Source organism: Hydractinia symbiolongicarpus, chromosome 8, assembly GCF_029227915.1.
Source record: "Hydractinia symbiolongicarpus strain clone_291-10 chromosome 8, HSymV2.1, whole genome shotgun sequence".
Taxonomy (NCBI): Eukaryota; Metazoa; Cnidaria; class Hydrozoa; order Anthoathecata; family Hydractiniidae; genus Hydractinia; species Hydractinia symbiolongicarpus.
The window spans coordinates 5,040,969-5,063,313 of NC_079882.1; the positions used below are offsets into that span (position 1 = coordinate 5,040,969).

The 22,345-nt window shown below is 32.4% G+C and overlaps 2 protein-coding genes across 2 annotated transcripts; both read right to left on the reverse strand.

Moving 5' to 3' along the window:
* Window positions 1–3,355: 3,355 nt before the first annotated feature.
* LOC130654359 (muskelin-like) lies at window positions 3,356–16,598 on the reverse strand. Its single transcript, XM_057456922.1, has 26 exons — window positions 16,365–16,598; window positions 15,134–15,203; window positions 14,372–14,514; window positions 13,834–13,922; window positions 12,548–12,657; window positions 11,842–11,979; window positions 11,706–11,760; window positions 11,563–11,637; window positions 11,257–11,438; window positions 9,911–10,024; window positions 9,732–9,830; window positions 9,111–9,169; window positions 8,949–9,035; window positions 8,786–8,858; window positions 8,356–8,408; window positions 8,158–8,228; window positions 7,972–8,039; window positions 7,715–7,794; window positions 7,450–7,555; window positions 6,924–7,001; window positions 6,696–6,757; window positions 6,560–6,611; window positions 6,285–6,335; window positions 4,838–4,916; window positions 3,743–3,789; window positions 3,356–3,497 (listed from the first exon to the last, which is right to left on the reverse strand). The coding sequence occupies exons 1-26, from the start codon at window positions 16,448–16,450 to the stop codon at window positions 3,417–3,419; spliced, it is 2,208 nt and encodes a 735-aa protein (XP_057312905.1). The 5' UTR covers window positions 16,451–16,598; the 3' UTR covers window positions 3,356–3,416.
* Window positions 16,599–16,998: 400 nt separating this feature from the next.
* Window positions 16,999–19,207, reverse strand: LOC130654360 (multiple inositol polyphosphate phosphatase 1-like). The gene has a single exon (XM_057456923.1). The coding sequence runs from the start codon at window positions 18,562–18,564 to the stop codon at window positions 17,161–17,163; it is 1,404 nt and encodes a 467-aa protein (XP_057312906.1). The 5' UTR covers window positions 18,565–19,207; the 3' UTR covers window positions 16,999–17,160.
* Between the last annotated feature and the right edge of the window lie 3,138 nt (window positions 19,208–22,345).

The following is a 22,345-nucleotide window of genomic DNA, read 5'->3' on the forward strand; positions in this document are numbered from 1 at the left end:
AGCAAGTGTGGTATTTTTATATTACAGTTATAAAGCAAACACACAACTTTTAAATACCAATTTGAAAAAAAAAATATTTCTTAATAGGAATTTTTTTAACCTTACATCATTCTTCAAAACAATTTGATCACCAACCCTCCCATTTTTCTAAAAAAATATTACCAATGTGATAGGTTATTTCCTGCCCGCTTTGTTATTCTTATAATATTTTCAAAAATCCTGTGGATGAAGTTGACAGACAGACAGACAGACAGACAGACAGACAGACAGACAGACAGACAGACAGACAGACAGACAGACAGACAGACAGACAGACAGACAGACAGACAGATTTTACATGGCATGACCAAGTTTTCAATAAAATCTTCCCTTATGTTTTCTTGTGTTTTTTTATAGCATCGCTGTAAATTTTGGTTCTAGTTAATATCATGTTGATGAACATGTGACATGTAAGAATTATATATTGATGATTTGGGGCATGACATGTTTCATTTCTGCTTCAAGAACAATGGCCTATAAATAACAGATGCTTCCTTGAATGATCCACTCTTGAATTTATGAAGGTTTTATATCCCATAAAAATGGCATGCTTACAGCATGCTTAACCCTGTTCATAATGGCAGTTGTACTAACAATTAGCTAAAACAATCTCACAAGGTACTAACAAGTCTGTGAGAGTAAATGAATCATTTGCTCATTATCTGCAGCTGCAATGTTAACTAATGATGGATATTACAAGCAAATAGATGGATTAGCTATGGGTAGCCCACCAGCTCCTATGATAGCTAATGTTTGGCTTTTAGCAAATATGATAATACATCAGAAGCTTGAGGAGATTAATGATTTACATCCTGCATTTACAATAGAGAGGGATTCCAATGGTAGTCTTCAATTCCTTGACATGCTCATTAAACGAATTTGGCGCAAATTTTCCTCTACTTGGTACACCAAAGCCAGGTCTAACTATGAATTTTCATTCCCTCACACCACTGAAGTATAAGCGATCTGTAGTCTCCCTGATGGCACATCGAATAGTGCGAGCTTGTAGCTCTTAAAAGGCTGTTCATAAAAGCCTAGCGAAACCGAAACAAATTCTCAAAAATAATCAATACCCTGTTTCATTCTATGAACCCATTATTAAGAAAGTGTTGGAATCAGTTGTTATACCTAAAGAACTGAAAGGTTAAATTGAATCAAATGAACAGGTACTGTTCATCTGATTCAAATGATGTTCATCCAATACAGAGTACATATATCAGATAAGTTTGAACAGTCACTTAAAAATGATTGAAAAAGCTCGCAAAAGTGGTTTAGTTTACTAAATTGTATGTCCACGGTGTAAATTGTGCTATGTCGGCCAAACAACCCAGCATTTACTAACCCGAGTAAAAGAGCATACAAGGTCAACAGGTCCCGTTGATAGTCACTTCAAATCATGCAACATCACACTCACAATGGATGACGTTATCATACTTGTTTCATCAAGCAGATCGTCCCATCATTTAATGGTGTTGGAAGCGTTATATACTTGCCAACTTAAACCTACTTTGAACACAAAGGACGAATATAAAAGTCATTAGTTATTAAAAAATATAATAATGAACAACGTATTCAGGGATGTTGACAATAGTTTATTGCCAACACCCCATTACTTGTTTATTACTGCCAAATTTTTCATGGGCGAGTTCCGACACCCCTAAAATGATTAAGTTGTAGTATCAACCTCCCTAAATCGAATTCATTCATTAAAAATGGTAGACAGCGCTGTGGTAAGTTGTTGTAGGCCTCGAAAGCAGTTTCACGGAATTATCGGATTCACAGAGCTGGTGGATCATATGCTACGCACTTTAATATGGTGCATAAGTATATATTCAACCTCTATTCGTATGTAAAATGCATATTAATAGTGTGTAGCGCTATTCATACGTAATGTATGACATATTTAGGCGGGTAGAAAGAAAACATAACACACAATGGCGCCGTAGATTAGTGGTTATAGCTCTCATACTCTGTGCGGGAGACCGGGGTTCGATTCCTCTTGACGGCGATTCAACATGGGCGAGTGAATGTTACCATAGCCCCGGGTTAACCCAAGCCATGTGAGGGAAATTGGGAAGATGGCACACTGTGTGGGCTGTTGGATGTTGCCGGGAGTTGTCTAGTAGAGCGCGGGCCCTAATTGGGTCTGCGTCGCTTAAAATGAGCATTAAATACTCTAGGACTCTCCATCTAAGCCATGGCCCCTCCTGGAAATAATAGACAGGGTATATCCCTCGATATTTGTGAGGCTAGCCATGTAAAATATGCACATCTAACCCTAACGTACTTTACGTACGAATAGCGGATGAACATATACATACGCAAAAGTGCATACGGATATACACTATGATTATGAAATAACTTTTATTGCTGACCCACAAGTTGATCAAGCACTGTCTAATCACGATGGGACAACATTTATCATTGACCCAAGTGTTGACCAAACACTGTCTAGCAACTTTTATTGCTGACCAAGCTGACTAGATCCTTTCCGCCAACAATATCCCTCGAAATTAGTAAGGCTAATAGCATGAAATATAAATTGTTTGCTGCTCGAATGAAACTCACATACATTGTGATTTACTTTTTCTTCTTCTATGCCTTTTCGATTTGTAAAAACAGTGTTTTACTTATCTTGTCATTTGCCTCAATTTATGTTAAAATGAACAGGGAGACGGGACGTTATAATATAATTAAAACTAGCTGTCTGAAGCAAACTTAAAAGATGTGAAACGTTTGTTTTCTCACACTAGACTAATAACATCACAACACGTGTCTTTATTTCTATATCTGACGCCGCCATGTCTTTATGCTTGTTCCTAATACGTCCGAATTAAGACCCAACTACCAAAAACTTCGTCCCCGGGATTTTTTAATTTCTTTCTCTCCCTGCCAGAAACAAAAAATATAAAAAAACCCTGAATCGTAGGTTACGTGTACAAAGTTTGCAAAAGATTATGAAGAATGAAAAAATATATGAAGATGCATTAAATAAGAGGTCCTGAATACGACTGATACTTTCACAAATATGCGCAACGTATTTCGTACATAGTCGACCGGTTAAAACTGTTGGAGCCCAATCCTCGTCCCGAAGTGAAGGGCCGCCGTATAGAGAATGTTCCTGACACTAAATTTTTATAGGAAGGCAATCCTTAATTTAGTAAAAACACATTCTCTTCACAAGTTACTGTATATTACCCATGATCAACAACACGTTATTCAAAGGAGTGTATCAACTAAATACAGATTATAGCTCAACCCCAGCCAATAAACCTCGTGCCCAGGGCTTCTCCTTTTTTCAATAACAATGCATGAGTGTTTTTGTACATGTATATTTTCGTTTTAAAATGATATAATAAAATTTATACAAAAGCCGATCAAGATAGAATAAAATCTGTAATATTTCCACGAGGCTGAACCATGCTAGTAGGGAAATATTTTGTAAGCGTTTCGAATACCTAAAAAAAACGAGGAAAACATCTTTATAAAATGAAAAATTTTCTGAGTAACACCAGCAGAAATAGAACATGTACAGAGGTACATTACAGGGAACTAGCAAAAATTCTGATCTTTGAGAAATAAATGTCAACTAGCGAAAATTTTCCCTGACTCAAAAATGGTAAGAGCACAGAAAAAAACTTTCACCATTTCTATTTAAGAACGGTTATAAAGTGTTCATTCAAAAAAACATTAAAGTTCCTACCTCATTTCGTGCACTGTAAACACGAGACGGAATTCGTACGACATCACCTGAAAAAAAGTGTTGTTAAGAAAACAATTCGCTAATAAAAATCCTATTTGTATTTTATTTTTACAAAAAGGATCTAAAATGTAATTTCATGCTTCGAATAAAAAGAATGTAGTCTCGCATATTACTTAATTCATTTTTAATCTAATTTGCATGAAATATGCTGTATTGCATTCTTCTTCAAACAAATAAAATTCAAAAAAAAAAAATTACGAGTATATATTTTGGGCTTCATATTGTTCTGCCAGCGCTGCCCGGATTATAAACGGCAGCTTGCCCTGTTTATAAACAGGGCAGAAAATGCATAATCTGGGCAACATAATTGGGGCAAGCCGGCTTATGTACGGCAGTCCCTATTTGAGACTTTCTGAACGAACATAATCGGGGCAGGCCGGCTTATGTGCGACACTTTTAGGTTATTCCTCACTTACAGAACGACATAATCGGGGCCAACCGGCTTTTATATCCTGACAAGCAAATAGCCCCTGTGGCAAAGTTGTTGTTCTCAACTGAAACAAAATTTCGTGGAAACTAAATTTTGGAATTCGCAAGTATAATACGTTTTCACCAAACATAATTCCCGTAAAACGAATAATTTAGGGCATTCCTAGAATTCAATTTCCGCAAAAAAATAAAAATGAGCCCACCCATCCGCAAAATGTAGTTCCGTGAAATTTAGTTAGTTCAAAGTATATTATGTTGAAATGTACTCACAAGAGGAGTTTATACTAAAATTGCATGAGACTTTTTTTTGCTCTTCAATGGTGTTTTATCCTGCAGAGAAAAACTACGTTAAGAATTTTTGGCCTGTCCTGGCCAGCCATTATATCAGCGTTCATAACCCGGTCAGCACTACATAATCAGGCAACAAAAACATAATCAAGCTATGTGTGCATAATCAGGCCGTCCTGTTAATAAACAGGTCGTTTTATTTCGCGTCTAATAACTCCACTTATTTTCACTCAGTTTTTAGATATTTGCACCAATATGCAAAAATTGGTTGGCGCGAAGATTACTACAAATCGGATACTTAATTCACAATCCACTTACCGTCAGTAAAGGTTTCGTCCTCGTCCGATGATGAAGAGGGAGACTGCAGTGTAAATAATGTTAACGCCAAAGACTCGAACTAGAAATATAGTAACCTGTTGTTAAAACGTGGTTTCCAACTGATGATTAACGTAAAATAACATGAATTAATTTTTGAACATAATTCCTTACTTTAAGTTAGTCCACAGTGAGAACATGTTTAATTTGTGTTATGCCAAACTCACCTTCTCCTTATTTCATAAAATAACGTAAACTTGACATCAAAATATTTTGTTACGAAGTTTATGTTTATTTCATGAAATAAGGATCAAAGCAATACCGATATTTTCATGAAAATGTAAGTTGAAAAAGCTGCAGTATGAGAATTGCAGCACACGCTTTAAAAATACGTTTTATGATTTTTGAACAGAATTAGAAAAGGCATTGGTACTGTTCTTATTTCACCTTTTTAAAAACGATTCTTATCATGACTGGAGGTAAGAACGTTTGTTTTGTACGATGTACATATCTGAAAATATCTGTAGATGTATCCATAGGGTAGCAACTATTTTAACTTAAATATAATTTCCATTTTTTTCATATTTTTAACAACAACATTTTCAGTGATATTTCTTTTTCAAAAACCTCATCCACGTGTTGGTATTTTTTAACGTGAAATAAGCCAGTGGAAACTATATGCATAATCGATTAGGTTTTATTATGTTCAAAGGAAATATTTCACGTTATTTCAGGTTAGTCAATAGAAAGAAATTTGTTTATATGAAAAACTGTGAAGAGCGTGAAGTTTAAACCTCGAGTTAACACATAATAGGGATTGCTTTGAAATAATTAGATTTCGCGGGGTTTAAATTCCACTGAAGGCTGTTTAAAAATTACTAAAAAAACACATTTGAAGAAAAATATTGCTCATCTGATGCTTATAAATTACCATGGAAATACGTGTGACGTCATGTAAACTTTTTTTTAACAATCCTTAAGCTGAAAAATTAACTTTTTACTTATTTTTTTTCTCGCACTCACACAAAAAAGTTCGCTAGTGAGCGAAATTTTAGAGAGACATTACGCGTAAAACATTTTACGCGAAATTATTACACGCGAAAGTATACTTTTTTTAAGAAAAAGAACTGATTGCGGTGTTTTTTTTAAGGTTAACTTTTTGTTCCTCTTTTTTCATGACTTTTCATGGAAGAAAACATCTAATAAACATTATAATTCTACAGTTTACACAAGAGAAAGCACTTATATTTTGTCTAAAACACTGAATTCCTACGATTTTTTCCCCTGTTATTTATGTAAGAATTCAAAGCTGCGTGAAACATTATACGTGCAAAATACGTCCATGTTGTTATTGAGTGAAAATTAGTACGAATAAGGTAGCAGGAAGGCCACCAACGGCATAAGCTACAAGCCGGGGTCCGCCTATAATTTTGTTGAATGATTAAATTACCTCTTCGCGTTCGCGTTGATTGGTATGATCCACAAGTTGACCTATCTCCGTCTGAAATAAAAATAATAAAGAAGATTTTATACCATAACACGTTATATGCGATTTCGAAATATCATTTCTTATCAAGTCAACTAGTGAAAAAATATTACATCCCTTCAAAAATAAAGCATTGATAAATCTTTACTCTTTTCACATTTTTATCGCGTATCATATTTATGATCAACAAAAGAATAACTTTTTAAACAGTCGATCGTTGAAGTCAAAACGCGACTGACCTGTAAATATGACAACGCACATACAGGATCGGTCACACTCAATTCCTTATATCTAAACATAAACATTACAATGTATTAAATTAACCAAGCGCACTCTCTCAACGTGAGTTAAGCCAAGCATTGTTACAATGAATACCTCAGTTTACGAATAATGTATTTGCAATAGCGAATAATGTCTTCCACTGAGGATCGCTGAAGCTAAAAAGACAGTGGTTGAAAATAAATATATTTACAGGTACTTGTTAGGGCGAATTAACATTAGTTCCGGGGAAACCTCCACTCATGTACGTGTGTATGACATATAGAAGTACCAGTCACATCTGACGAGCAAGATTAGTTTCATTTGCAAATTCACAATATTTACCTTAAGTTCCCAGAAATCATCAAGCCTCAGCTTCGTCGAATTTGATTTACCAGGGTTTCCACCAAATAAGAAATGTACCTAAACGCATTAAAGTGTGAATCAGGAGTCGTTAAATCATCTTTCCATCACAATTGTCTATTAAATACGCTTTTTATAAACATCACGTACATTAGCCTTATTGAAGAATCCGAACCTTAAAATTTTTATCGACTTAAAGTAAGTTGCAATCAAGGTCAAATTGTAACTCCTCGCATATTCCATTTTTCACTGCGATATTTTAAAATTCTTTTCTCTTAGTATGAACAAGATATAATGTACTGTTGTTGTTTTTGTCGCTTAAGAAGAAACTTTCCTTTTTTATGATTTCTAAATATGGGGTCTGAACCTGAAGTATACCTTTTATGTAGCTTGAAATATGAATAACATGCGCTATTTTTTAGAAGAGGTAGAGCCTAGATATACACTTAGTATTTATGTTCACAAGATATAGTCGGCAAAAGGAGAAATCTATTTTCCGAATTTGTACCTTATTAACAGGATCGTATACTAGCTGATGAGCGAATCGAGGGCGCGGTTCTATATTTTCTTTACTACACTGTTGCTGACGATGCTCATTCTTGTAAACACACGACCTAGAGTAATTAAAGTGAGAATATTATATTTTAATGCCAAGTATGTACGACCATGATCTCGGTGATAGCTAAACACACTGCACATTTGAATTTTAAATCCAAACCTCCTAGATCTGGGTGTTTAGTTTTAAATAATATTTTTAACGAATTATGTCTAACCATTTATCAGTTTTTAGATTATATACCCAAAAAGAGTTTTGTATTGATTCTTCTCTCTTTTCTCTATCTTTACTTAAGCCCTATAACATAATTTTTTGTACATACATTAATATGACATTAATACATAAACCAAACGTCTTCAAAAAAGTGAAGAAAAAAAACCTCGTTTCAAGATAAGCTGCGTACTTTCAACTTTTGTAAATAATTAAATATTAGGAAAAATAATAGATATTAAACCTATAATACACCAATCATACCGACAAAACATATATCTCTCCAAACTCCATATCAATGGTTGATCTTTGCGTAAATCCAGCAGACGGTACTAAAACACAAACCCTGCATGTTAGAAATGTTAGAAAATAATTACACCGTTACAAAATCGCTACAAAATCGTTACAAAATCGTTACGAAATCGTTACAAAACGACTCTTCACACTTACATTCCTTATTACCAGACTTTGCGACCATTAATGTGATTTCATCTTTGTCGATATTATAAGCAAAAAAGTCACTACAATATAAGTTAAACCGTTCACATTATAATGCGCAAGGAAAAAATACAAGAAAATAAGTACTACAGATATTGATCAAGCATACGAAATAAAGAAATTAAAGTAAATAATTAAATAAAATCCTACTTTAAGTATTCTCTGCTTCTTTGTCCCGCGAAAATATACAACAATCTTCTTGACTAAGATTAACAAAAAAAACTACTATGAGAAAATGATGAAACGAGTTTTATCGTGTAGGAGAAATGTTTGCAAAGAGAAATTCTTGCAGGGATTTTATTTAATATTTTTCGTTTTAATTATCTAGCATCAACTTTATAGAACAACTCTAAGACGAATTTTTATGAATTAAAAACACCACACATAAAAATAGCAGGATGGACCCATAAATCATCGTTCACCTTTCGTAGTTTGCAGTAAAAAATTCCTTTGTGGGGATTTCAATTTGAGGTTGGGATAAAAAATTTTTTAAAGAACTTATTTTCACGGATTTTTGAAGGCGAATATATTTCCCGTGTGAATTTCTCTGAATAAAATAGTGTTTTCACACGACACCAACCTCGTCAATTAACATGGAGTGACCGCTACGAGATCTAAGTTGAATACCACCGACACTTTCTGTGTTGTCGTCTCTAAAAAGATAAAACAAAGTAACACAAATTATACAGATAATTTTACTGACAGTCAAAATGGATGATTTCATTAATAAAACCTTCAATCACCTTAATTTAGTCCACGTATTTGTCGGTATATGGTAGGTAAATAAACCACTGAAAAACGGTTCAAACGTCCGATCATCGTTTGAAATGCTAAAATGAAATATTTTTTTTCAATTTTCGCAGCCGCCCATATCCTTCAAACTAATCAATACAATTACGAAATACCTTGTCAATATTCGTCCACCAAACACAAATATATTTTCCGTTACTGGATCATATTGCATCTAAGTTTAAAAACGGATGTTGATAATTTTAACTGGCTAATATCGAGTAACTTTTACTGAACGTTTTGTTTAATTGAGTGAAAAACCACACTACATTACAACGGGACTTAAAAATGTGTAAAATGTGTATATTTTGAATTACGGTACATTTGAAAGGTAACTATTTTCTTGATTACATCACAATAAATGTGTTGATCCTCACTCTGACTCACTTTAAATTTAGTGTTTTTTTTCTTTTTATTATTTATTATTTCTATTAAGATTTATGCAGGTATATAGCTCCACATTCAAATAAATTATGTATACTCTGCAAAATATAATTATAGCCAAAATAGTGAAAGCTTTGTACATAACCCAATCAAAAATTAATGATTGTTAAAAGTGTGGAGAGGGAACTACAATTGGTATCAAATAGTTTCATGGCAGAAATCGAAGTCAAAGCACTCACTATAACTTTCGCAGTAGGTAATGTAACATAGTTCCAGGGAAGGAATAGAAAGCTAGTCTACAACATGAATACAGATTAGGAGAAAAAAGCTTCGAATTATAAAATACGACGTACCTGGTGATCAAATATCAGATAAGGACCCCCTTCATTAGCAGTGTCCAATGAAATAGTCTCCCACAAGGCGGTGTCAAGGTTATATCTGTAGAAGTCACTCTAAAGAAAATAAAAAAAATCTCAAACGATACTTAGTTGAAAACATTAGTTACGTCACATAATACACACCCATAACTTACTTTAAGTTCCACATGAGCTCGACCTGGAGAATCTAGATATCTCCCTAATATATAAAGATTCCTGTTTCGTTTGTCTAAACATATCTTGTGGCAAGATCTTGCAGATGGTCCTCCCTTAAAAAAGAAATACACCTGAAAACATAATATCTATATTACAAAACTCAACTTTTCTTCTGTGAGCTAAAACCAGTACTGCAGCCGTGAAGTTGTAAGCTGAAGACGGAGGTACTCTTAAGCCAAAACACCATTATTGTGGCGCGTATTATTCTCTTAAATCCTCTTAAAACCAATGCAATGTATGGGAGACCATAGGGAAGCTTCAAAATATAGCAGATCACGAAGACCAAGGCAGCCTCAACAGTTTTGTGGCCTTTGTAACCTCTTTTATTTCCTTCTTGTGGTTTATTCTAACTTTTATATTTTATACTATTACACTTTTGAGCATAAAAAAATCTTTAATATATTATTTTCAGGTTTTCAACTGCATAGCTCACATACTAGCTAGGTATCCAGAGTTACTTTGCATAGATAGGTGACACACTTTGTTGTTTAGAGTAGTTTATATTATGATTTTAAATGAGTACTAGCTACCTAGCCACAAATTGCATTTAGATTAGACTGCACGTAGCTTGTTGGAAATATGGGAATATTATTAACCTCATAAAATGTGTGCCAATGTGTTTAACTGGAAGACCTTTTTTTTTCTAATCCAAATCCAAGAGAAAAACTATTTTCTAATACTGAATTGTTACAATTCTCGCAAAAGCTGTTTTCTTGAAATCCTTATAACCTTATCATCCTTCTTTAAAATGCTTTAATTTTGAAACTCAAAAATTATAACAAACACAGGTTTATTTTTATGCTCATTCCTAACAAAATTGCACAATTGTTAATTAATTAACTATGACATTAAATATCATAAAACAGGTGATTGCATTTAATGTAGCTGATTTGGTAATCTTTCAAATTTTCGATTAACATACATGACCTGGCAAAAAAAAGGATACAATATGTGTTATGGTGAATTGAAGCATGTCTCCATATAACCTTTTGGATATTCAGTGGAAACATAAAAAAAAAGGTATGACGCACGAAAAGGTCACAACTGATGTCCTACGACTGGCGTGCAGATACAAATCTCCTGACTAGTATGTAAAACTTTTAGGCAAAAAACCCTTTTATTTTAAAGTTGTTGTTTTTTACTTTGTGAATTAGAATTTCGATTAAAATGTTATCAAGCTTCATTTTTTTCAATTACCCTGCACTCACTGAAGTATACAAAACAAATCTTTTGGCCAAGCAAAAACAAATTGTTGATTAAAAATTGGATGTTAAAAGCTACATACATCAGCAGTGACATTTTTTGAAATTATTTGCCACTGTTCATTTGCGATGTCATATACCCAAAAATCTGCCAGATCTTTCATCCCATCCCAGCCACCGAGAAGAAATATCAGTTGTTTTTCTGAATCAAGACACATCTGATGACCACCTCTCATACCAGGTTTCATAGAAGACTGAGTACCATCTATTTAAAAGAAGAACATATGCCTGTTCTGTTTAAAATCGCAATACAATGAATAACTATTATACCCTTAATATTGACTACTTGTATCTTTTTGGTCCTGGCCTGAAATGTCATATCCACTTACTTTTCGTTAAGGAAATAATTTGCGACCATTGTGGCTGGTAATCTTGGTTATAAAGAAATTCTTGAAATACACCATCTAAAATAAATTGCAAAAGTTATCTTGCATATACCCTTTTCAAATAATTACACTGCCTTAAACCTAACCTCGTCCAGCATTGTCGACAATTTCTTCACTCAGTTCAAAATTACCATTTTTTACCTGAAAATACAGAATCACATGTGTCTCAAAAACGTGCAAAACAAAATATTAAATTTTTAAAAAAATTTATTAAATTCTCACCAGTGCATCATGAAGTCTTGTTAACAAAGGGTCTTCAAACGCAACATTGGAAGTCCTTTGTAGCACCTCAAATACTTCCCTGTAGTTCTTTTGTCGAAAATGTTTTAGACATAATCGAATAGCTTCTTGTTCTCTGTACTACATAAAAAAGCAGGACAAAACCATCAATTTTACAGTTTCATATAACCTTATGCTTTACAGAGTTTCAATATACTTAAATTCCAGGTTTTTCCAACTATTTAACCTGTTACTTCGACAGGAAAGCTGCAAAATAAAACTTTTGTCTTCTAACTGACTAGTGTTTAAAAATAACTGCTATTGTTTGCAGGTGATGAAACGGCAAAAATACATGATACATAAAAAAACTACATTATGACACATTTATAAATAACCTCAGATTTGGGGTCAGGGTTTGGGTTATTAATAAACACAGCACTGACACCTGTTTGTCAAGTATGAACTCAACATTAAGAAAAAGAAAATTCTCGGAACAATACTATAGTATAGTTAAAACACTGCTGATGTTGCTTTGGAGAAAACTTTTCCAAAGCAACAAATTGGGGGGGAAATGTTTGGGCGAACGTTTTTTAAGTTGCTTTAACTTTTGTCAAAATTTATACACAACTGGGTTGCTTATATACAAAAAAAATGTGTAGTAAATCATTACATAAAAACCTACATTATCTCACAATGCATGAAAACCTACATTATTAAACCACTTTAATTGTGGACGAACAAAATCTGCGTCATCAATACCAGTCAGCTGAACATGCCATATGCTGAAGTTGAAGCTTGTACCCCAAGATAACAATGGCACTGGAATAATAATAATTAAGAGCTATTAGCCAAGTTATACTATGTGGAATAAATCTTTAATATTTAATTAAATCTCATAAACCTTTTATTTTCATTAGTCTTGACATTCTATAGAACATGATTACACATACTAAAATGTCAATACACCCAAAATGGAACTGGTCGTGCTGTTAAGGTATAAATTGCACACGTAAAACCAATATGACACATGTTTTTTGTAAACAGACTAATTATAAAATTGAAATTTGCAGGCCTGAACACCATAAAAATAATTTTGCGTGGGCAATTTGCTGCATGCCTAGCATTTTCTTCATTGACAAAACTGTGACATAATCACTTTAAAAAATGGTTTTCTAAACCAGTTAGTATGGTTCCATACAAAGCCCTGTTTTAATGAGCCATAAATCAATCAAATCATTGGATTTTTTTATACTAACCAGTTTTTTGCATCACTTAATTAATAACAATTATTACTAGTATGGAAAAAAATTTTGATGACTTCTTATATCCCAAAAAAATGTCTAAAATTTTATAACCTGTTTCTGTAGTTGTGTATTGTAAAAATACACAAGGAAATATATAGAATTATAGTGAATAATTACTTAAGGGTTTTTTAAGGGTTTTCTGATAACATCATTAACCCATCGTTCTGAAGATGGGTGGTTAAACCACCTTTAGAAAATTGCTCTAATTTGTGTCTTGATTGGTTTCTAGTGATCCACGTAAGGTGAAACAAGTGATGTCACCACCTGTTTTAAACATAATGGGTTTAAAGGTATCAGTACATCAGTCTTTTCCACTGATATCATTATGTACAGTCAATTAATTTGCAAATAAATAAAATAAGACACAAAACATCTTTTTTGCACATTACACACAAATATATGAGCACAGATTATTATACAAGGTATAATGTGGAAAGTCACGGTTAGTTTTGAGGAATACTTAATATCTATGGTTCTACAAAGTCTGCAAACTAAGAATTAAGCAAAATGGTGTGTTAAATGCTGGTGTGTTATAGATAAAGGTAAGCAACATATAGTTATACAAATTGGTAAAGAGGTAACTTTTTGACATTTTTAAATGTCACGCGCTTTATCGTTAAGATTCCATTAGCTTTCTGTATAAGCTTTGTACACATTGTATTAAAATATAGAAAACTAATGAAAACCATACCAATTTTTACAAATTTGCAAGGAAATTTCTTCCCCTGCAATTCATGCTTTAAAATGAAGGTCTCTTTGTTTGGATCGTTTTTCAATCCACTAAAAAAAAGAAATACATTCGAAAATTCCACAAATTATTTTAACAAAAAACTCCTTTCAAAGATATTAACCAATTAATGATACTATTAAATCTTTTTTCTCACAGGTGGAGGCATTTATCAGGGGGGTGGCATTGTCAAAAATCCAAACAAAAAAATTGAAAAATTTTAACAGCTTAAAGAATAATATGTTTTAAATTCACTAACAATGCTAGAGTTTGGTTAATAAAAACTAATTTATCTGAAAAAACGTTCTTATTAACACTACATTGGCAAATGACGAACTAATCGCAGCGGCAGCAATTATTAGAGCCATTAAAAATTCAGCAGTTTTAGCTGAGTAGCAATTAAATGAGGATAGACTGTAATAATTATATAATTTAACAATATCAAGACAAAGTATAATAAAAACAGGAGGTATAACCATTGTCTCAATAAACTAAGACTTACTCAGCTAAAAGTTCAAGCATATGATCTTCATTGAGACCACCATATATTTTAAACTTTTGCAGATTGCACACATGTGTTTTTTCATATTTACCAAACGTGATTTCTGTGACAATAGCAGGTTGCTGAAGTTTTAGCAAAATAAACTAGAAAAAAGTGCAAATCAATAAGTGACTGCTACTTGAATGACAAGTAGAAATTAAATGTAAATCTTCTTGTTTGTGTTTAGATAGAAAGTGAAACCAATAATAAATTACAAGGGATATTATACAAAATTGAAGGATTTTCTACTGTGGACATTTTCTCTAAGGAGAAATACAAAAGAGGTAAATAAACTTATTTTCAAGTTGGCTTCTACCCTCTCGTTACTACACTTTTACGACAGGACATTTTTAAAACTGGGTGAGGGGAAGGGAAATTTTATTAAAAAGTATGTAAACATTTTTTAAAAATGTACACCAAAATTTTATTTGGCATGACTAGCATTTTCTCAATTAAAATTTATCCTGAGATTCCGAATTTATTACATGAGCTAATTATATTAACTAGAAAATATGGGACTTATAGCCCATTTTATGTAAGTTGTGAAGAAATAAGATTACAATAACACCTAAGACCACCTTGATGAAATTCCCATTTGGGTTTCAACGGCCCTTATTTTACATTTCAAGATTACACTATGTCAGGGCATCTTTTGTGCTGATTTTTGATAACATGACTTTTTTCACTGGATTAAAAAAAATAACAAAATAACAAGAAACCTACTTGTGGTGGAAAATTGGTATCTGATGACCATCGTGATGTTTGATCCGTTGGTCGATCAAGAAGAATATTACTAAAAGGTAGAAATTTCCTTATTTATAACCTTCCTAATTTTTTTAATATAGTAAAAAAGCTCATATGATGTTTCTTTCCGGCTCTAGTCAAACTAAATATTCCTTGCAACACTAAGATTAATTTAAGCATTAGAGCTAATGTATTTGTTATATATTTTTTATATAGAAAAAATATTTTTTAGTAAATAATTTAATACTTTAAAAAACCTTTGTTGATTTTGTTTTAAAAAAAGCCATTAAACACAAACTTAACCTAATTAAGAGATACTCACAGGTGCTAATGCAAGCTTTAAATTTGGCAAGCAAAAAAAAAGTAGCGTTTGAAGATATTGTTAATATTCTTCTATGTGATGCTTATAGCTTTCTTCAAACACTACTTTTTTCTTCTTTTATCTTTTAATTAGGCTAAGTTTATTGGTGACTGAAAATACTAAATTAGGCCAAAATTAGGGTTTCCAAAGAAGATGTTTTTTCCAACTATAAAATGCAAAAATTTAAAAAATAAGTTTTAATTGTTTATCGGCCATTAAAACATTAGTAATAACTGACATCATCTCCCATCAGGACCAAAATAGAATTGATTTTTAAAGCTGGGTCAACTCAACCATTTCCAAACAGATGCGTTAATTACATCATCAAAAAATATTTAAACCTCAATTAGTCTGTAACAGTTCATCAAACATACATGATCTTATACATTTTCTTGATAAGTGTTTCTACATAATAGAAGTAACAGCTGAACAAATTTCTACAAAATTTTGTTTCGTATTGTACGACTGAAGTCATCAATATCTTCACAATCAGTTATGCTTTCCATCGTTCTTGTGACTAAATGGATTTTTTATGGGCCCTTTTTGACTAGTAGGTATAATAAAATGGATAAGACATGGCTCTTGGATATAATGAGCAGAAGAAAATTGATCCAATTACAACAATGATTCTATGTATTTCTAACACAGTTTAGATCAGATTGGAAGAGGGTCATTAATATACCAAGTCCAACCCATGCTAGCATGGAAAACGGACGTTAAGCCAAGAATGATGATCATGATGATCTTTTGTACTAAATGAATTCTCATATAAACATGCACCACTAACATTATTTAAGTAACAGAATAAAAATAAGTCACACTTTACATGTGCTACCAATGAGATTTTACCTTGGATGGTAATTTCCAGAATAAGATGACCAGCTATGAATACTGTAAACAAGTGTGTGCTCAGGATATGAATCACTGCAGTCCATTATTAGCAGCCATTTTTACTGACGTATTATTTCAACCATTGTGAATGAATCATTTCGATCTTCTATTTGAAAACCTAGGTTTAAAGAAAGAACATTTATTATTTCAAATCTAAGTATTGCCAATGTTTTCATAACGACATTGGAGCAAAACAAATTTTTTTAAATTGGACATAAATAATAATACATGATAATACAATGGAGAGATTTTAATTTTAAAAAAACTTCTAAGAAAACATAAGATGGCAAACGTTTGCGTAAAAACATTTATTTTACTCTATCATCCAATCATTTTATCAAATCAATGTAAACAATGTCAGAGCAACCAGAATCTAACATTAACATCTGCGTAGAATAACATATTTTCAAGGTGTACAGTCCCTCTTCATCACACATTATTAATCTATTGCTTTATTAATTTCAAAAAAGAATTTTTTGGAATAAACTTAAAAAACCTTTTATGAGAATATCAAGGAACAAAATTTAAAGAAAACATAAAAGGTATAACTATTTAAACAGAAAACACAAGAAACAGAATTGTAAGTGGAAAATTGCAATAATTATAGTAAACAGTTTTTTACCAATATAATATTCCAAAAAATTCAAAATTAAATAAAATAATAAATACTACAATTGAAGCCTAACCATAACATATATATAAAAACACCCGAGTTTTAAAAAAGATAAAAATACTTTTACAAACAGTGATTTGTCTAAAGTTCATTTTTTTCTATTTTACACATTTTTTTGAACTCGCATGTATCGATTATATGTTGATAACATTTTCTAAACACTTCAAAATCACAACTCAGTTTAGATGAACAACATGGAATTTTTGCAAGTCTTTCATTGATATACATTTGCACCTTGTAGCCTGTGTCACATTTGTATAAAACAAAATACATATGCCCTGAAAAAGGTGAAATACATGCGCCACGAAATTGTCTGTACTTCATCTCAGCAAAATTATCAGCTTTTAACTTCTTTTCGTCCAAAAACACACCTAACAATGCGTAAAGGGGTATTATGGTTTCGGCATGAGAGGATCGAAAAACACCATTATAGGCTGTTGAAGGGTTGTTAATAGCGTCATCAAGCGTGTAAATAACATCTTTAAGCAATGGACAACTGCTTTCATATGTGATCTTGTGCCCAGCAGAACGCTTGTAGAAATGTTTTAAATCGTAAGCATATTCCATGATCTGTCGATCCTGTTGATCAAACAAGGAGCAAACACCTGAATCTAAGCTACCATTATACATTCCCAATTCATAAGCGCAAGCTGTAGATAGTGCCCACATATCATTTGCATTTAAATTTAAATTGGGACGCCCAAGTCTCATTGAAAGTTTCTCAATAACAGACTTAACTTCAACCCCATTCATAAACTTAGTCAATTCTTGCATTGCAGATTGATTTTCTTCCACATCAACTTTATACTTTTCGCAAATCTTGAAAAATCGAAGCTTCGGATCATTATTGCATGGGAAAGTTTCAATGGCAATAGGTTGGTATCCACATTCGCCTAGAACTCCTTTTTCCTTAAATAAACCTGCAGCTAAAGCATTAGCACTGTGTGTGCACCTTAACTTGCAAGAACTTTGGAAGCTGTAGTTTAATGGTGAGTAACCATCTTTGAATAAAGATGGAAACCTAGTAAGAATTCTTTGGCCCAACTGAAATAATTCTCTCTCACCAACATGAGACAGAAGTTTATCTTGCCGCTTTGTAAATGGACTCTTCCATGGTAATTTTAAATTAACACCAGTGGTAATAGTCTCAGCAGCTTTGTTAATTTTTTCTCCAGCAACATTCATGTTTTTTACATCTTTATAGCTAGGATAGCGGTTACCATGTCGATGAATCATGTTAATTTGAATAACTTCACATGTATCCTTAGGTTTATTTACTCTAATATCCAGGTTTTGAATTAGTCCGTAAGGGGTTTTTGTTGAAAACAACGGTTTTTGCAAGCATTCTTCTAATGTGAAGATTCTTTGCAAGATCATTAGCAGGAGCAATGTAATGTTTATGCAACTTTTCATCTTTGGTCTAAAAAATAGTGCAGGATACGTTATTTCGTTTCTATAACATTTTGATGAAAGTTTTTTATGCATTCTAAAAATTTCCAACAATGAACTTTAAATGTTTTTGGTCCACTAGGTGGTATAAATAAGAGTCACCATAGTGCCATAAAAAAGTTTTTGGGACTCCATTTGATCTCTATTTAGCTAGTTACATCATATACACACTTAATTTTCTTTTTACTGTCTCGCCTGCGAGGATGTGTTTCCAACTCGTAACTAACTAACCAAATGATCAATTGCAACGTCACAAATTTAAACTTCATACCTATACTCTCTAATTACTAAGTCATCGGCCAAAATTGGTATTTGTTTTCGACAAAATTTGACAAAGTTAACAAAAAAGTATGCCGAACATGATGGTGACATCAAAATTTTGCTTTTTTGACACTTAAATGTTATTTTAGGCCAAAATTGGTCCGAAAATAAAAACTACTTTATTTTCGACAAAATTTGGCAAAGTTAACAAAAAAAGTATGCTGAAATGATAGTGACATCAAAATGTTAACTTTCAACCATGAATGATAGGCTGTATTTTTTCTTTTTTATAGTAATAGATTTTTTTTAACTAAAGCTATTTCCTTTTTCTAACAATTAAGATTGTATATTATTTTTCTTTATTTTGCTTTTTCTCACAGTGACTTTCTTATATCCCGTTTTTCCGGGGTTTTTTTTTTTTGTTTGTTTGTTTGTTCTTTTTTTTTTTTTTTTTTTTGGGGGGGGGGTTACTGAATTACTGAATTTTAAAAATTTTAGGTGGGGCTTGTGGTCTTTCTTCTTCCTGTCAGTCAGTTTACTCCAGACTGACCTAACGAAAATTGAAATTTCGAGGAATTTTCTATCAATATTATTGCCTATCCGAATAGCAAAATATGTCGTGTCTAACTTCATAACAGAAATCACAATTTCATAGACAGCTTTTTGTTAACTTTGTTGGCGAGCTAGTTTACGTATATTATACGTCTTGTTACTTTTGGTTTTGAAGGTTCCTCTTATAAGAATGTATTAAAATATGCAAACACCATCGAACAGTTAGATAAATAGAGGACATTTTTAAGTGAACATTTTTCTATTTGACTGTGAGTATGTCTTTGAACAAACATTATTTTTGTTGTTTTGTTAGATAACAGGCTAAGGAGCATTATCTTTACTGTCCACTCGTGGTTAAAACTCTCTCAATTTGTACAGGTTCAATTCCTCTTGTTTGTGATTCAATATGCACAAATGTATGTTACCATAGTCCCAGGTTAACCCAAGCATGTTAGGGAATTTAAGGAGATGGCGCACTGTGTGGGCCGTTGGATGTTACATGAGTTATGCATGAGCTATGTTGCATGAGGGAAATAATAGACAGGACAGCTAACCATGTAAAATGTGCATATCTCTCACTCTCCTATTTATGTATGTGGTGTTTACAGGTCACCTGGAGGTAGTGATTTGCAGAGTACTAAAAACCTGTGTATATACTCACTATAAACAATGTTTTAATAAACTCTTAAAATAGGTTTTTATTTTTGGAGATTTCAACTGTAACATGCTTTAAAATATGCTTTCACCTCCAAAAAAACTAGCCCATATTGAATCACAACCAAGTGGAATTGAACCACAAAGTGCGAGATTTATAGCCACCGAACTATGGCACCATAAAGGTTTATACAGTACAGTCCAAATGTAAGCGTACACATACGTTCAACTTGCAAAAATAATTGCTTTCATTCAAAAAACAACAGGATCGGGAGTTCCTTTCAAATTGCACAAAAATAATTGCTTCGTGTTAAAAACAAAAGCATAGCAAGAAACATTGTTTATAAACAATACTCTGCGCGAGAAAAAATCAAATGCAAAGGCCATTGAATTTTTACTTTTTTAACAACGAAACTAATTATAGTAACGTGATTTTTATCTCGATATATACACAAACACTTTTAAAAAACAACAAATCCAATGATCTAAATATTAAAAAAAACTAATGCTACTTTAAAACATTTAGTAATATTTCTTTATAGTCGAAACATGTTTTATAACATGCGAAATGTTTAAAAGTTCTTTTTATAAAAAGCAATGTTTAGCAACACAAACGGAAAAACCCTAAGTTTGGGACTTATCCCTTCGCGATAAGGCCAAAACAAATTAAATTTTAACACCAAAGAAAGAAAAAATCTAACTTTAGACGTTCTGGAAAGATCAAAACATCGTAAGAACATTTTGTTTTAAATTTTAATACCGAAGAGAGAGTCAAAATTTTTAAAAACGATCGAAAAAAACCTTTTCTATAGCGATTTTGCGTTTTTAAACTTCTAAAATGCGATCTAAAAAAAAAATTCTATCGTCGTTTTTCATTTTTAAACTTTTAAAATGCGATCTAAAAAACATTTCTAGCGCCGTTTTTTGTTCTTAAACTTCTAAAACGCGATCTAAAAATGCTTTTCTATCAAAATTGAAGTTTCAATCTTTGTTAAAATATAATAATTTCTATCGCTTAAAAGCTTTATTTAACCTGCGCAACCAACAATGCCTTCTCACTAGTTTATTTAGTTTCCATGCAAATCTTTTATTTGCGTGGAAAGGTTTTTTTTATTGATACAGTTGATAACATTTTAAATACTTAAAACACTATCTAACGAAGCTTTCCTATCGCTGTTCTTCGTTCTTTAACTTTCTAACATTTTTATTGCCGCTCTTTGTTATTAAACTTTTAAAATGCAATCTAAAAAAACGTTTCTGTCGCCGTTTTTCGTTTTTAAACTTTAAAAATGTGATCTAAAAAAGCTTTTCTATTAAAATTAAAGTTTCAATCTTTGTTAAAATATAATTTCTATCGCTTAAAAGCTTTATTAAACCCGCGCAACCAACAATGCCTTCTCGCTAGTTTATTTAGTTTCCACGCAAAACTTTTATTTAATAAAACTATTAAACAATGGCTCTTCGTGTCACATTGATAGAGTTGATAACAATTGCAATTATGCTATTGGGAATAGTTATGTTAACACTATTTAACAATAGTTACGAGCAGTTATAATAAGCAATTTTCTCTTCAATAATCTTTTGTTTATTACGTTCAAGTTAATGAAAAAGGTGTGAAACTTGAGCGTATGCGAACGCTTACATCTGGACTGTACTGCAGGTTTAGTTTTTTTAGGCATACTTTCAAATTTCATTTAAAGGTCTTCTTGGTGGTCTCAATAGTGTGCATTAAAGCAAGACATATAGTTTCTGAAAATTTTGCGATGAAAGTGTATCTTACTTATCACAACAATATGGAATGGGTTCAAGCAATATGGTTGGCGTTTTTTAAAAAACAAGTTGATTTATGAAATTGGTCAAACAGGGTGCCAACTAGTAAAAGCGTCGTATATGTGAGGGCAGCCGCGGGCATTTGTTCAGGGTTTTTTCAAGGTTTTCGTCTGTAAGTGCCCGGAGAAGCGTGGGCCCCTCTGAAACCGCCTGAAATGCAATGCGCACAAGCTCATTGTTCTCATTTAAATTTTGTTGAGAAGGAAGGTGCTATTTTGTCGTTGTACTCTCAGTTTATTATTTGTGGTTATTACAGCTATTTATCGAATAAATGATATAAAAAACAGTTTCTCTCAGAACTCTTCCTCAACCATTTCTCACAAGAATAATTTATGCATGGTAATAAATGTTTTAAAAAATGTTGTTTCGAGTTGATTCGGGTTTCTCTGGGTGAAATTTTAACTTTTTTTTAAAACGCTGGAAGTAGGCTGACAGCCCCATGATATTTGTGGCGTTTCTGGCGAGTCAGCACACTCATATTGGTCATTGACGAAAAAACAGACAATTTTTGTCTAAGATA